The sequence below is a fragment of the Dromiciops gliroides genome, chromosome 5 (genome assembly GCF_019393635.1).
Source record: "Dromiciops gliroides isolate mDroGli1 chromosome 5, mDroGli1.pri, whole genome shotgun sequence".
Classification (NCBI taxonomy): Eukaryota; Metazoa; Chordata; class Mammalia; order Microbiotheria; family Microbiotheriidae; genus Dromiciops; species Dromiciops gliroides.
In genome coordinates, this window is record NC_057865.1 from 58,143,093 (window position 1) to 58,157,263 (window position 14,171).

General features: G+C 35.1%; 1 protein-coding gene across 2 annotated transcripts in view; it reads left to right on the forward strand.

Annotated features, from left to right (window-relative positions):
- The window catches only part of PLXDC2 (plexin domain containing 2), a 501,202-nt gene that overhangs the window by 427,231 nt on the left and 59,800 nt on the right, over positions 1 to 14,171 (forward strand). Inside the window, exons 10-12 of one of the 2 annotated variants that reach the window (XM_043966481.1) lie at positions 9,151 to 9,211; positions 10,897 to 11,050; positions 13,083 to 13,121. In XM_043966481.1, coding sequence (XP_043822416.1) covers positions 9,151 to 9,211; positions 10,897 to 11,050; positions 13,083 to 13,121 — 254 coding nt within the window. The remainder of the gene's footprint in view (positions 1 to 9,150; positions 9,212 to 10,896; positions 11,051 to 13,082; positions 13,122 to 14,171) is intronic. The other variant, XM_043966482.1, reaches the window with a different exon arrangement.

A 14,171-nucleotide genomic window follows, 5' to 3' on the forward strand; every position in this document is an offset into this window, starting at 1 on the left:
AGAATAAAAAAAATGAAAAAATAGAAGAAAATGTGAAATACCTCATTGGAAAGACAACTGATCTGGAAAACAGATCGAGGAGAGACAATTTGAGAATCATTGGACTGCCTGAAAGCCATGACCAGAAAAAGAATCTAGATACCATATTCCAGGAAATTATTAAGGAGAACTGCCCTGATATCATAGAATCAGAGGATAAAATCATCATTGAAAGAATCCATCGATCACCTCCTGAAAGAGACCCCAAAAGGAAAACTCCAAGGAATATTGTAGCCAAATTCCAGAATTATCAGGTGAAGGAGAAAATACTCCAAGCAGCCAGAAAGAAGCAATTTAAATATCATGGAGCCACAGTCAGGATTGCTCAGGACCTGGCAGCTTCAACATTAAAGGACCGCAAGGCTTGGAATATGATATTCCGGAAGGCAAAGGAGATTGGATTGCAGCCGAGAATCTATTACCCAGCAAAAATGTGCATTTTCTTTCAGGGGAAAAGATGGACATTTAATGACATTGGGGACTTTCAATCTTTCCTGGTGAAAAGACCAGAACTGAATAGAAAATTTGATCTCAACATACAAGACTCAAGAGAAGTTTAAAAAGGTAAACAGAGGGGGAAAAGAAAAGTTACCCTATTAGGTTAAACTGTTTATATCCCTACACAGGAAGATAATACTCATAACTCTTAAGAACTGTAAATGTATTTGGGCAGAGAGAAGGACTTTATATAGAGGGTATAAATATAAATTGTCTTTGATGTGATGATACAAAAGAATTAAGGAGATAAAAAGGGAGTCTATGGGGAGGAGAGGAAAGGGGAGGTGGAATGGGATGAATTATATCATATGAAGAGGTGGAAAAAAACATATTATAATAGAGGGAAAGAAAGGAGGGGGGAACATGGTTTCAACCCTATTCTCATTAGATTTGACTCAAAGAGGGAATAACATATACGTTCATTGGGATAAAGAAACTTAACTCACTCTTTAGGGAAACAAAAGGGGAAGGGAAAGGGGGGGACTGAGAAGGGAGGACAAAAGCAAGGGAGAAAAGGGTAAAGAAAAGAGAGGGGGGTGATAAAAAGGGAGGGCAGATCGGGGGAGGCAGGGGTAAGAAGTAAAACGTCGGTGAGGAGGAATAGGGTGAAAGAAGGGGGGAAAAGTACAAAGGGGGTAAATAGAATGGAGGGGAATAGACAGTCAGTAATAATAACTGTGAATGTGAATGGGATGAACTCTGCTATAAAACGGAAGCGAATTGCAGAGTGGATTAAAAACCAGAACCCTACAATATGCTGTTTACAAGAAACACATTTGAAGCAGAGAGATACACACAGAGTAAAGGTAAAAGGCTGGAGCAGAATATATTATGCCTCAGCTAAAGTAAAAAAGGCAGGGGTAGCAATCCTTATCTCAGACAAAGTGCAGGCAAAAATAGATCTCATTAAAAGAGATAAGGAAGGAAATTACATCTTACTTAAAGGTACTATAGATAATGAAGTAATATCAATATTGAATATGTATGCGCCAAGTGGTATAGCATCCAAGTTCTTAGAGGAGAAGTTAAATGAGTTACAAGAGGAATTAGATAGTAATACTATACTAGTGGGGGATCTGAATCTCCCCCTCTCAGAATTAGATAAATCTAGCCAAAAAATAAATAAGAAAGAAGTGAAAGAGGTGAATAGATTACTAGAAAAGTTAGACATGATAGATGTCTGGAGAAAATTGAATGGGGATAGAAAGGAATATACCTTTTTCTCAGCAGTACATGGCACATTTTCAAAAATTGACCATGTATTAGGGCACAAAAACATCCTAGTCAAATGTAGAAAGGCAGAAATAGTAAATGCATCCTTCTCAGATCATGATGCAATAAAAATTACATGTAAGAAAGAGCCAGGGAAAAGTAGAATGAAAATCAATTGGAAACTAAATAATTTCATTCTAAAGAATGAATGGGCCAAACAAGAAATCATAGAAACAATCAATAACTTTATCCAAGAGAATGACAATAATGAGACAACATACCAAAATCTATGGGATGCAGCCAAAGCAGTGCTTAGGGGAAAATTTATAGCTCTAAATGCTTACATGAATAAAAAAGAGAAAGAGGAGATTAATGAATTGGGCATGCAACTTAAAAAGCTAGAAAAAGAACAAATTAGAAATCCCCAATTAGACACTAACTTAGAGATCCTGAAAATTAAAGGAGAAATCAATAAGATTGAAAGCAAAAAAACTATAGAACTAATCAATAAAACTAAGAGCTGGTTTTATGAAAAAACCAATAAAATAGATAAAATACTGGTTAATTTGATTAAAAAAAAGAAAGAAGAAAACCAAATTACCAGTATCAAAAATGAAAAGGGTGATGTTACCACCAATGAAGTGGAAATTAAAGCAATAATTAGGAAATATTTTGCCCAACTGTATGCCAATAAATTTGACAATCTAAATGAAATGGATGAATATTTACAAAAATACAAACTGCCCAGGTTAACTGAAGAGGAAATAAAATCCTTAAATAAACCCATATTAGAAAAAGAAATTGAACAAGCTATTAATGAACTCCCTAAGAAAAAATCCCCAGGGCCAGATGGGTTTACGGGTGAATTTTACCAAACATTTAAAGAACAATTAATTCCAATATTATACAAATTATTTGGAAAAATAGGTGAAGAAGGAGTTCTACCAAATTCGTTTTATGACACAAATATGGTGGTGATACCAAAACCAGGCAAAGCAAAAACAGAGAAAGAAAATTATAGACCAATCTCCCTAATGAATATTGATGCTAAAATCTTAAATAAGATATTAGCAAGGAGATTACAGCAAGTGATCACCAGGATAATACACTATGACCAGGTGGGATTTATACCAGGAATGCAGGGCTGGTTCAACATTAGGAAAACTATTAACATAATCAACCACATCAATAAGAAAACCAACCAAAATCATATGATTATCTCAATAGATGCAGAGAAAGCTTTTGACAAAGTACAGCACCCATTCCTAATAAAAACACTAGAGAGTTTAGGAATAGGGGGAGCTTTCCTTAGAATAATAAACAGTATCTACCTAAAGCCATCAGCAAGTATTATATGCAATGGAGATAAATTAGAGGCCTTCCCAATAAGATCAGGGGTGAAACAGGGATGTCCATTATCACCCCTATTATTTAATATTGTCCTAGAAATGTTAGCTTTAGCAATCAGAGAAGAGAAAGGAATTAAAGGAATTAGAATAGGCAAGGAGGAAACAAAACTATCACTCTTTGCAGATGATATGATGGTATACTTAAGGAATCCTCGAGAATCAAGTCAAAAATTACTTGAAACAATTAACAACTTTAGCAAAGTAGCAGGATATAAAATAAATCCACATAAATCATCAGCATTTCTTTACATGACCAACAAAGTCCAGCAGCAAGAGATAGAAAGAGAAATTCCATTTAAAGTAACGGTAGGTAATATAAAATACTTGGGAGTCTACTTGCCAAGACAAACCCAGGAACTCTATGAACACAACTACCAAACACTCTTCACACAAATCAAATCAGATCTAAATAATTGGAAAGATATCAATTGCTCATGGATAGGCAGAGCTAATATAGTAAAAATGACAATACTGCCTAAATTAATTTACTTATTCAGTGCCATACCAATCAGGCTACCTAAAAATTATTTTATACAGCTAGAAAAAATAATAACAAAATTCATCTGGAAAAACAAAAAATCAAGAATATCCAGGGAAATAATGAAAAAAAAATTCACAGGAAGGTGGGTTAGCGGTACCAAACCTGGAGCTTTACTATAAAGCGGCAGTCATCAAAACTATCTGGTACTGGCTAAAAAATAGAGTGGTAGATCAATGGAATAGGCTAGGCTCAGGAAATGCAGTAGTAAATGACACTAGTAATGTAGTGTTTGATAAACCCAAAGACTCCAGCTTCTGGGATAGGAACTCAGTATTTGACAAAAACTGCTGGGAAAACTGGAAGATAGTATGGCAGAAATTAGGCTTAGACCAACATCTTACACCTTATACTAAAATAAGGTCAAAATGGATACACGATTTAGACATAAGAGGTGATACCATAGGTAAATTAGGAGAGAAAGGAATAGTGTACCTATCAGATCTTTGGAAAGGAGAACAGTTTTTGACCAAACATGAGATAGAGTATATTATAAAATGCAAAGTGGATGATTTTGATTATATTAAATTAAAAAATTTTTGTACAAACAGAAGCAATGCATCCAAAATTAGAAGGGAGGCAGAAAGCTGGGAAACAATTTTTGAGGCCAGTGCTTCTGATAAAGGCCTCATCTCTAAAATATATAGGGAATTAAATCAAATTTATAAGAATCCAAGTCATTCCCCAATTGAGAAATGGTCAAAGGATATGAACAGGCAGTTTTCTGATGAAGAAACCAAAGCTATCTATTCCCATATGAAAAAATGCTCTAAATCTCTAATGATTAGAGAAATGCAAATTAAAACAACTCTGAGGTACCACCTGACACCTATCAGATTGGCTAAAATGACAAAAAAGGAAGATAATAAATGTTGGAGAGGCTGTGGGAAAATTGGAACACTAATGCATTGTTGGTGGAGCTGTGAGCTGATCCAACCATTCTGGAGAGCAATTTGGAATTATGCCCAAAGGGCGATAAAGCTGTGCATACCCTTTGACCCAGCAATCCCACTTTTAGGCCTTCTGCCCAAAGAAATCATGGAAGGGGGAAAGGGACCCACATGTACAAAAATATTTATAGCTGCTCTTTACGTGGTAGCAAGGAATTGGAAGTTGAGGGGGTGCCCATCAATTGGGGAATGGCTGGACAAGTTGTGGTATATGAATACAATGGAATACTATTGTGCTGTAAGAAATGATGAGCAGGAAGAGTTCAGAGAAACCTGGAGGGTCTTACGTGAGCTGATGATGAGTGAGATGAGCAGAACCAGAAGAACATTGTACACAGTATCATCAACATTGAGTGTTGACCTACTGTGATGGACTATATTCTTCTCACCAATGCAATGGTACAGAAGAGTTCCAGGGAACTCATGATAGAAGAGGATCTCCAAATCCAAGAAAAAAAAAGAAAGAAAGAACTGTGGAGTATAGATGCTGATTGAACCATATTATTTCTTTTGTTTTGGGTGCTGTTGTTTTTTTTTTCTATTTTGAGGTTTTGCATCACTGCTCTGATTCTTTCTCTTGTAACAGGATTAATGCAGAAATAGGATTAATGTTATTATGTGTATATATATGTGTGTGTATATATATATCTATATGTATATGTATAGATATATATAGATATAACCTATATCAGATTACCTGCTGTCTAGGGGAGGGGGGAGGGAGGGGAGGGAGGGAGGGAGAAAAATCTGAAATTGTAAAGCATGTATAAACAAAAGTTGAGAACTATCTTTACATGTAACAGAAAAAATAAAATATCTCCAAAAAAAAAAAAAAAAAAAAAAAAGAATATAGGAAAAACAATATGCATTTCCAAAGCAAACACACACTCACACTCACTCTCTCTCTCTCTCTCTCTCTCTCTCTCTCTCTCTCTCTCTCTCTCTCTCTATATATATATATATATATATATATATATATATATATATATATATAAGTTTTTTGTTTTCCCCCCTCTATGAGTCATTTACAAAGCCAGTGTCTCACCTGTAGGCTATTTAAGCAATTTCAATCATTGCTGACTAGTGCCATCTTAGAATTCCAGTTCTAGATGGGACTTTGTATCATGTTCTCATTCATTATGAGATTTAATAAATAAATCTATTTTGTCATTCCCATGCTACAAAAGAATTATTTATGAAAGTCATATTAAAGGCTGAATCTGAAGGCCAAGTCCCTTGAGGCAGTAACTTAAAGATTCTAATCCATTAATTGAAATACACATATCTTCTCCAGGTCAGTGTATTTTTGTATTTCTGTGTACTTCCTATGTGTTTTATAGATTGGTTTGCATACAGCCAAACAATATTCTTTCTTTTAGAACTGCATTCAGATAATACTGTATTGCTTCAACAATGTGCCACTGTATAGTCAGGATGGAGTTTGAAGATTTTTGTTGCTCTTCAGTCATTTTCAGTCATGTCTGACTCTCTATGACCCCATTTGGGATTTTACTGCAAAAAATATTGGAGTGGTTTGCCATTTCCTACTCCAGCTCATTTTACAGATAAAGAAACTGAGGCAAATAGTGTTAAGGGACTTGGCCAGGGTCACACAGATAGCAAGTATATGAGATCAGATTTTGACTCAGGAAGATGAGTCTTTCAGACCCCTGGTAAAGTGCTCAGTACAAGCAAAGAGATACCTATAATCTGTTTAGCCATTTTTTTGACCCCCTTACCATGTGTGGGTTGAGTAACAGAGACAGTTTCTACTGCTGCTGATTCAGAGGCTCCCAAGGCCTACTCCTGGTTCATTAGGACTGGGCCTGGGTCTGCACCAGTGTGGCCTGTTATGGGCTGCACTCCACTCTGACCTAGGTATAACAGACCTTACCGAGATCACGTAGGTTTTGAGCCTCTGTAGATGAGCTATGAACCTGGGCCTATACCTCCCATGCCAGTATTTTCCTACTGTATTATCCTGTCTTCCAATGCTACTGTTAGGATCAGAGCGCAAATTTATGCTTTTCTAAAGGGGTCTCTTTGTAAGTCCCACTGACACATTTAAAAACTCATCAACTACTCATCATGTCCTGGCCAATCACTGATACTAGGTCCCAGGCACCATGTACCAGGGAACTCCAATTTTTAAATATCTTGTTGAACTGTGAAACAGAAATCATGATTCTCCATAGAATTGGCATACTTTTAAATTATTAAGTAAAGCTTAGCTGCTTTTCAAAAATAATTTGTATTTAACTGCCATCACTTACCACCAAGATGCATTTTCCTAAGCAATTGTCACCTTCCTGTTATTCAAAAGTTTTCTTATTTTTTAAAAGAAGGGAGTCAGTAAATACATATTTATTAAATGCTGGCTCTGTGTTAAGTACTATAAGGAAAATGAGAAGGAAGAAAAAAAACCTGAAAGGAAAATGGCATCAAATTAAATAAATTGAGCCCTTTGATAAATTAAAATTTGAAAAGACATTGTTCACTCATGTAGGTGTTCTTTCCACTAGGATAGCTTGTAAAACCTTTATAAATTTCAGGTGGATTTTATGGATCTTTGTGGTCAAAACTAAATAAAAGTCACTAACTGGGGTCTGATAGGGCTCCTGATGATCAGTGTCTCTGACAGTAGCTAGGATTTATTGTTTTTGGATAACAGATATTGCCAAGTCCTTTGGAACATGGGTAGGACCTTTCAGATTTTGTGTTCTTCCAGTATGTAGCATTTAAGATCACCTGCACATCACAATGAGGTACCAGAGAAGGCCTCTGGAGGAGGAGGGCAACTAAAATACACAGGTCAGAATTTAAACAGATTTAATCTGAAAATTTAATCAAGAAAAAAAAGGAAAATCTCCAATTCACCAATATTATACCCATATAGTTATTCACTACTTCACTTTGTTCAACACAGATGGCTAGAACTTAACAGACCAGCTATAATGGTCCCTCTTGGGAGAGAATGATAGGTCTAGTCTTTTCTGCTAACAGTTTGGCTATAAGTCATTCCATTTGAGTTAAATTATATTCATTTATATGATGGAACCAACATCTATGGCCAAAGAGTAAACAGAACAGACTAGTGAATTATTGGGTGAACTCCCAGTAAAATATTTGGAGGGAAAATTTGTAAAGCTGCAATATTAAGGTGCCATTATGACTGTAAGATGGGAAAGCATATTTTCATGAACATATCTTCCACAGGTACCTTGAGTTTGAGAATTGGAAGTATGCATTTCTGTAATTTAGCCAAAAACTTAGCCTAGGTCTTGTCCATATTTATTGACGTTTTACAATTTGAAAGTAAATGTTATGGGGCAGCTAGGTGGCACAGTGGATAAAGCACCGGCCCTGGAGTCAGGAGGACCTGAGTTCAAATCTGGCCTCAGACACTTCACACTTACTAGCTGTGTGACCCTGGGCAAGTCACTTAACACCAACTGCCTCACCAAAATAAATACAAAAACAAATGAATTAATTAATTAAAAGAAAGTAAATGTTAAATAACAGAGACAAGTAAATATGACTCAGTCTTTGCCCTCACAATGCTTGTATTCCTTCCAACAACAAAATTGAAACATGGAATTTAAAAAATTTCTGAGAAGTGAAAACATTAGGTATTCTCAGTTAAGATGAGAAAATAATAACTTTGTGCTTAAATAATAAGGAATTGCTTTATAGAAGAACTGGCATTTATGCCAGAGCCAGATGTGGTCTGGAGGAAGAAAAATAGCATGTCAGGCCCAGAAAAGTCATGTGAGATTACAGTTACTGTGCTTTTTATATCCTGCAGGTGTATGAGTAGAAAGGATCTTACCAACTTATTCCCAGTTATGAATTCCTATAGCATTAAAAGGTTTTGGGGTTTGTTTGTTTGTGTAATGGATGCATTTTATTTAATATAGATATGTATACCCAATAATGAGATCATTACAATATGCCTATATTCATCTGCAAACATGAGAATATCACATCTCAATTACTGTAGGTAGGATTTAAATAAGTATTAGAAAGCAGACTCAAAGCATGGTAATGTTATTTAGACCACAAATTTAATGATGGGTGCAGTTGCAATAATGGGTCCATCTAGAGAGTGACCAACCACTTTGAAAAGCTTTAAACAAAAAACAAAACAAAACAAAAACAAAAACAAAACAACAGGGGGCAGCTAGGTGGCTCAGTGGATAAAGCACCAGCCCTGGATTCAGGAGGACCTGAGTTCAAATCCGGCCTCAGACACTTGACACTTACTAGCTGTGTGACCCTGGGCAAGTCACTTAACCCCCACTGCCTTGCAAAAAAAAAAAAAAAAAAAGGAAGAAAAGCTTTAAACAATTCTAGTCTTTTCAAGTTGCTTATTCTCTTCCAATAGGCAAAAGTGGGAAAAATGTGAATTTAGATGATTTACCCTTTCTTTTTCTCCCCCTCCCTCACATTCTCTTTTATGTCCCGTATTTTCTCCTATGGACCACATTTTGATCATCCTATCAAGGTGCTCTAGTGGATTTGATCGACACCGGCAAGACTGGGTAGACAGTGGTTGCCCTGAGGAGGTATGTAAGAACCTTAACAACACAAGCTCAAAACTCTTGGGGATGTATTGTCTTGTGTTGCTTGGTGGAGTTGAATGGAGATAATCACTAAAACTAAGATTTCTCCTCTTGATCTTTAGTTGATAAGTTCAATAGGTTTCAGGAAAAATAATACTGATCATTGCTATGCTATGACATATAACAGAAAAATGATTGCTTGTGGATTCTAGGCATAAATTCTCTGCCTCCATTTTTGAAGAGGATAAATTAATAAACATTCATTAAGTACCTACTATATTGCCAGACACTGTGCTAAAAGCTAGGGATACAAAAAGAAGCAATAGACAGTTCTTGCCTTCAAGAAGTTTATAGTCTAATGGGCGAATAATGTGCAAATTAATATATACAAAGCAAGCTATATACAGGATATATAGGAAATAATTATCAGAAAGAATGCATTAGTATTAAGAGAAGTTGGGAAAGGCTTCTTGTAAAAGTTAAGGTTTTAGGGGGGCAGCTAAGTGGCACAGTGGATAAAGCACTGACCCTAGATTCAGAAGGACCTGAATTCAAATTTGACCTTAGACACTTGACATTTACTAGCTGTGTGATCCTGGGCAAGTCACTTAACCCTCATTGCCCCACCAAAAAAAAAAATGATAAGGTTTTAGTTGAGACTTAAAGGAATCTAGGTAAGTCAGTAGGCAGAGCAAAGGAGGGAGAGCATTCCAGGCATGGATCTACCTCATGGACTCTACTGTCCATCTAGTAGCCAAATGACCTGGTAGATCTCCTGCTGTGACTTACAGAAAATAACATGTTTTCACATTTCCCATCAAGTTTCAAAGAAGAGATGGACAACAAAAGATATCATAGATTCATTTATTCATTGTTAATAGACATCCCCAAACTAGAAAAACAAACAAACAAAACCCAACGATGCTGGAAGGTCATATGATGGAAGAGGTTAAAAAAATAATTTCATCTTTCCCTAGGGAGGTACTAAAAAAGATAGTATAGCTATAAAAACCTGTAGCAAAAGATCTCTGACAAAGCCATTGAACTCTATGGATCATATTGTTGCCCCTTCTTCAGTCTAATTATGTGTCACCTTGTATTCAATCAGCTTTCAGAAGTAATGTAAATTACTGTTTCCCAACTTCTCTTTTTCAAAGCAACAATTATTCTTCTTCTCTACTGTTCCTGTCAATGAAGACAGCAACAGAGCTAAAATTAAAAGAACAATTGATAAAAATGCTGCAATATTTCTAGGTGGATGTGTGTACATCATAGTAAATTCAGTTGAAAAAAAACACCTGTTAAATGCTTATGTGTGCCAGGCATCGTGCTAGCTATTACAAAACAGAAATATTCAGATGAATCATCCCCTCACATCCATATGTATATATGTATATATATATAGATATATACATACATAGATTCATACTTATCCACCTAAGCTAACATATGGTAAATGAAGTATCATCTATGGCAGGGATGTTATATTTCTTTTTGCCCTAAATTATTTCAAAATGTAATAAATTATAGAAATATAGTCCTATTCAAAATCATATACTTCATATCTCAACCTTAGATCAATTTTTCTTAGGTTCTTGATTCCCATAATTTCTTTTTACAATAAAATTATTTTGTTTGATTAAACATTCACTATTGATTCTGATTTTATTTTTTGTCTTTATCATCAGTCTAAAGAGAAGATGTGCGACGGCTTAGACCCAGCTGAAACGTCTTCCCAGACAACCACAACCCTACAACCAACAACTACACAATTCAGGGTTTTAACTACGACCAAAAGATCAACTTCACCACAACTACCAACCAGCCTCCCCACAGAAGGTGGTAAACATCTGATTTTCTTTTTCTTATCATAGCAATATTTGCTGAAGTATAATTTTAACAAGAAAATTAATTTTTGGTAAATCATGTTTTTTCATTGTTTCTTTGCAACATTAAAAAAGGTATTAGGAGATTAAAATATCTTCTGGGTTCCTTTTCTCTGTTTTTAAGAGTTGGTTGGGACATCTGTCTTTAAGAATTTGTTGGACCATTCCTTTCTCCACCAATAGCTAATTGTCTTTCCTGGAAACAAATCACACAATTAGAAGAAAAAAAACTTCCTAGCCTCTCTAGGGCCAGGACAAGACCTTGCTATTATATGATAAAGTGGGCCTATGTCCAACAAGTACACAAGAATTCTGCATTTGGAAATCAAAAGTATTATAATCTAAAAGAACCTAAATCTAATATTTGAGATGATTATTCTGTTGTCATCTAGTCAAAAGGATTATTTACCCTAATTCACGCTTAGTATTGTGTATGATACTTTGTGTGGGTCACAAAATGAATGGGAGGTTTAGATCCTGCTCTCAGGGAGACAAGATGCCTCACATGAAAATTAAGAGCATGGAAATAAAGGTGTGAATTAACTTCTGAATTTCCTTGTATACTCTCCTGCAATTTGATTAGAATGATAATGATACTTGAGAGATAGATAATGTGGAACACAAAAGAAAGATGGCTCTAGGAAAGCTAAGAATGTCCTTCCCCACACCCTTACCTTTAAGGTCATTGCAAAGTTCCTGTTTGAATATATCAAATTAAGATACTACCTTATTTCTCTTCATTGGGCTTCAAGTGGGCATGAAAATGACCAGAAGAAAGAGAATTGGTACACCATTATGAAATATGCATATGCCTTTTCAAGACCAAACTATATTTTGTTTTTTGTGTGTTAATAGCACAGAGAACCCAAATTGCTCCTGTCATTCATATCGCAGTGTAAAATAAAGGAGTTAATAGGTAACTAATTTAGCCTGGTTCCCAAAAAGATTGGGGATACCTTATTAGGGGTCACTCTGTCATACATCCCAGTGTTCAAAGGCTTAAGTTAATTCTGTCACTGGGGACAAACTTGTTATCTAAATTAAGTTGATCCTCTTTTCTGCCAAGATTTTAAAGAAATGAAATAAAGCTATACTTAAATAGTGGTGTCACCATTGTTAGCAGTCATAGAGAATCTAAAGAAAATATATGTCATGATAAAGCATAGGATATTGGAAAATCAGTGGATTTGAAACCGGACTTGGATTCCAATCCCACAACATCACACTATCACTTTCCTTTATTAGGCCTTTAACATTTATTAATCTGAAATGAATGGAATGTTGGCTTTGCCATGAACATACCTGTGCAATTTTGGGCAACTCATCTCACCTCTCTGAGGTGTTTTCTTATCTATAAAATGAAAGTGTTAGAGAAGATGACCTCTGAGGCCCATTCTGTCTATAAATTCAATGATCCCATGATCATGATAACCAATGCAATTTACCCATGCTAGTAGACCTCAGTCTTAGAGAATGTATGTTTTGTACAAACACACTAAATTTTATATCTGGAAGGAAGCTTGGAAGTCATTTATTGCAGCCCTTTTATATCTTTCAAATTAGTAAACCAAATCTTGGAGAAGTGAAGTGATTTGGTCAATAACACAGTTAAACCAGGGCAGAGCTGAGATGATAACAAGAATAACCCTATTCTAACTCTTATAAACTGTTTTTTTAACATGTAATCTCCATGTAATCTTCTGTGTATTCCATTATACATTATGTGTACTAAAATCTTCATCTTGAGATTCTTAATCATGGTACTATTTTTTTATGATTATTGTAAGGCACAACCTCAAAAATGGCCACCACATCATATTGCCAGCATTTTGGGTCAGCCTCATTGAATTGGAAAGTGACTTCTCAATAAAATAATGAATCCTAATCATGTCAAAGCTAAGTAAAATAGTAGGATAATCCTGCTAATGAGATTTATGATATTGTTAAGGGAAGCTTCCTGTTGTAATAACTTTGAATTTCTTTTCCAGATGATACCAAGATAGCTCTACATTTAAGAGATAATGGAGGTAGGAACTGATACTTTTCTTCATAAGCAATGTTAATAGGTTACTTAAATATATACTAATCAATTTCATTCATCTTAATCAGGAAATTGAACAGGTCTAACAAAATGCAGACCAGAGGTAGTGCTTTCCTTCCCTACAACTTTGTATGAGAGGCATATGGAAGTGGCAGGGAGGGTGAAGTATTCTATCAAGGTAGATGAACTCTAACTTCTGTACTGTGCCACAACTATTTAAGATGGAAAAGGTGTCATCAAATCAAATATTTATTGTTGTTTGAACGTAAACACTGATGTGAATGATTTTTCACTTAGTTAGTCAAGTTTTATACTTCTGTAGACATGGTTAAATGTATTATAAGCATAGGGTTATCTCAAGAATGGTTTTTTGGAGCCTCAATTACCCATTTCTCTGGGAGGGATAAAAAAACAAATCACGAAAGAATTAACTGAGGGGCTTTTTAATTAATTACAGTCATGGAACCTTTTCTATTCAATATTTTAGTACCTTCTGTGTCAGAACTTGCAACTTTAAAAAATGCTTTTTTACGCAAGAAAAAAGTATGAAAATGTTAGAAGGTGGGGCTTTTTCTTAGACTCACACTTTTTATATTATGTGATATTATTTCAAAGATCATCTTCATGTAACTTTGTAAGTATGCTGGATCCTGATAAAAGGAATTTCCATAGGCACTAATGTTTATTTGGCTCAGGAAGAGGTTCTTCTCATTACACCATTATCTAGTATGTAAATAGGGTCATGCTGTGCCATTGATCTAGACAAGTTTTTATATTTACAGTCCCAGTTGATTTCCTGCTCAAGCTGAAATTCATTCTCATTTACTCTCTCCCTTTCTGTCTCTCTCCCTTCAATAGTAGACAAATTCTATATAGAGTACTTCTTTATTGAAACATAAAAGACTTAAGTTAATAAAATTTATATATTTTTTCTAGTTTTAGGCTTATATTACTTTGTCTGGAAAGGGATTTTTTTACCTAATCTACTTCATCATAAGTTTTATAATAACTTACACCATTCATTTATTACACATTT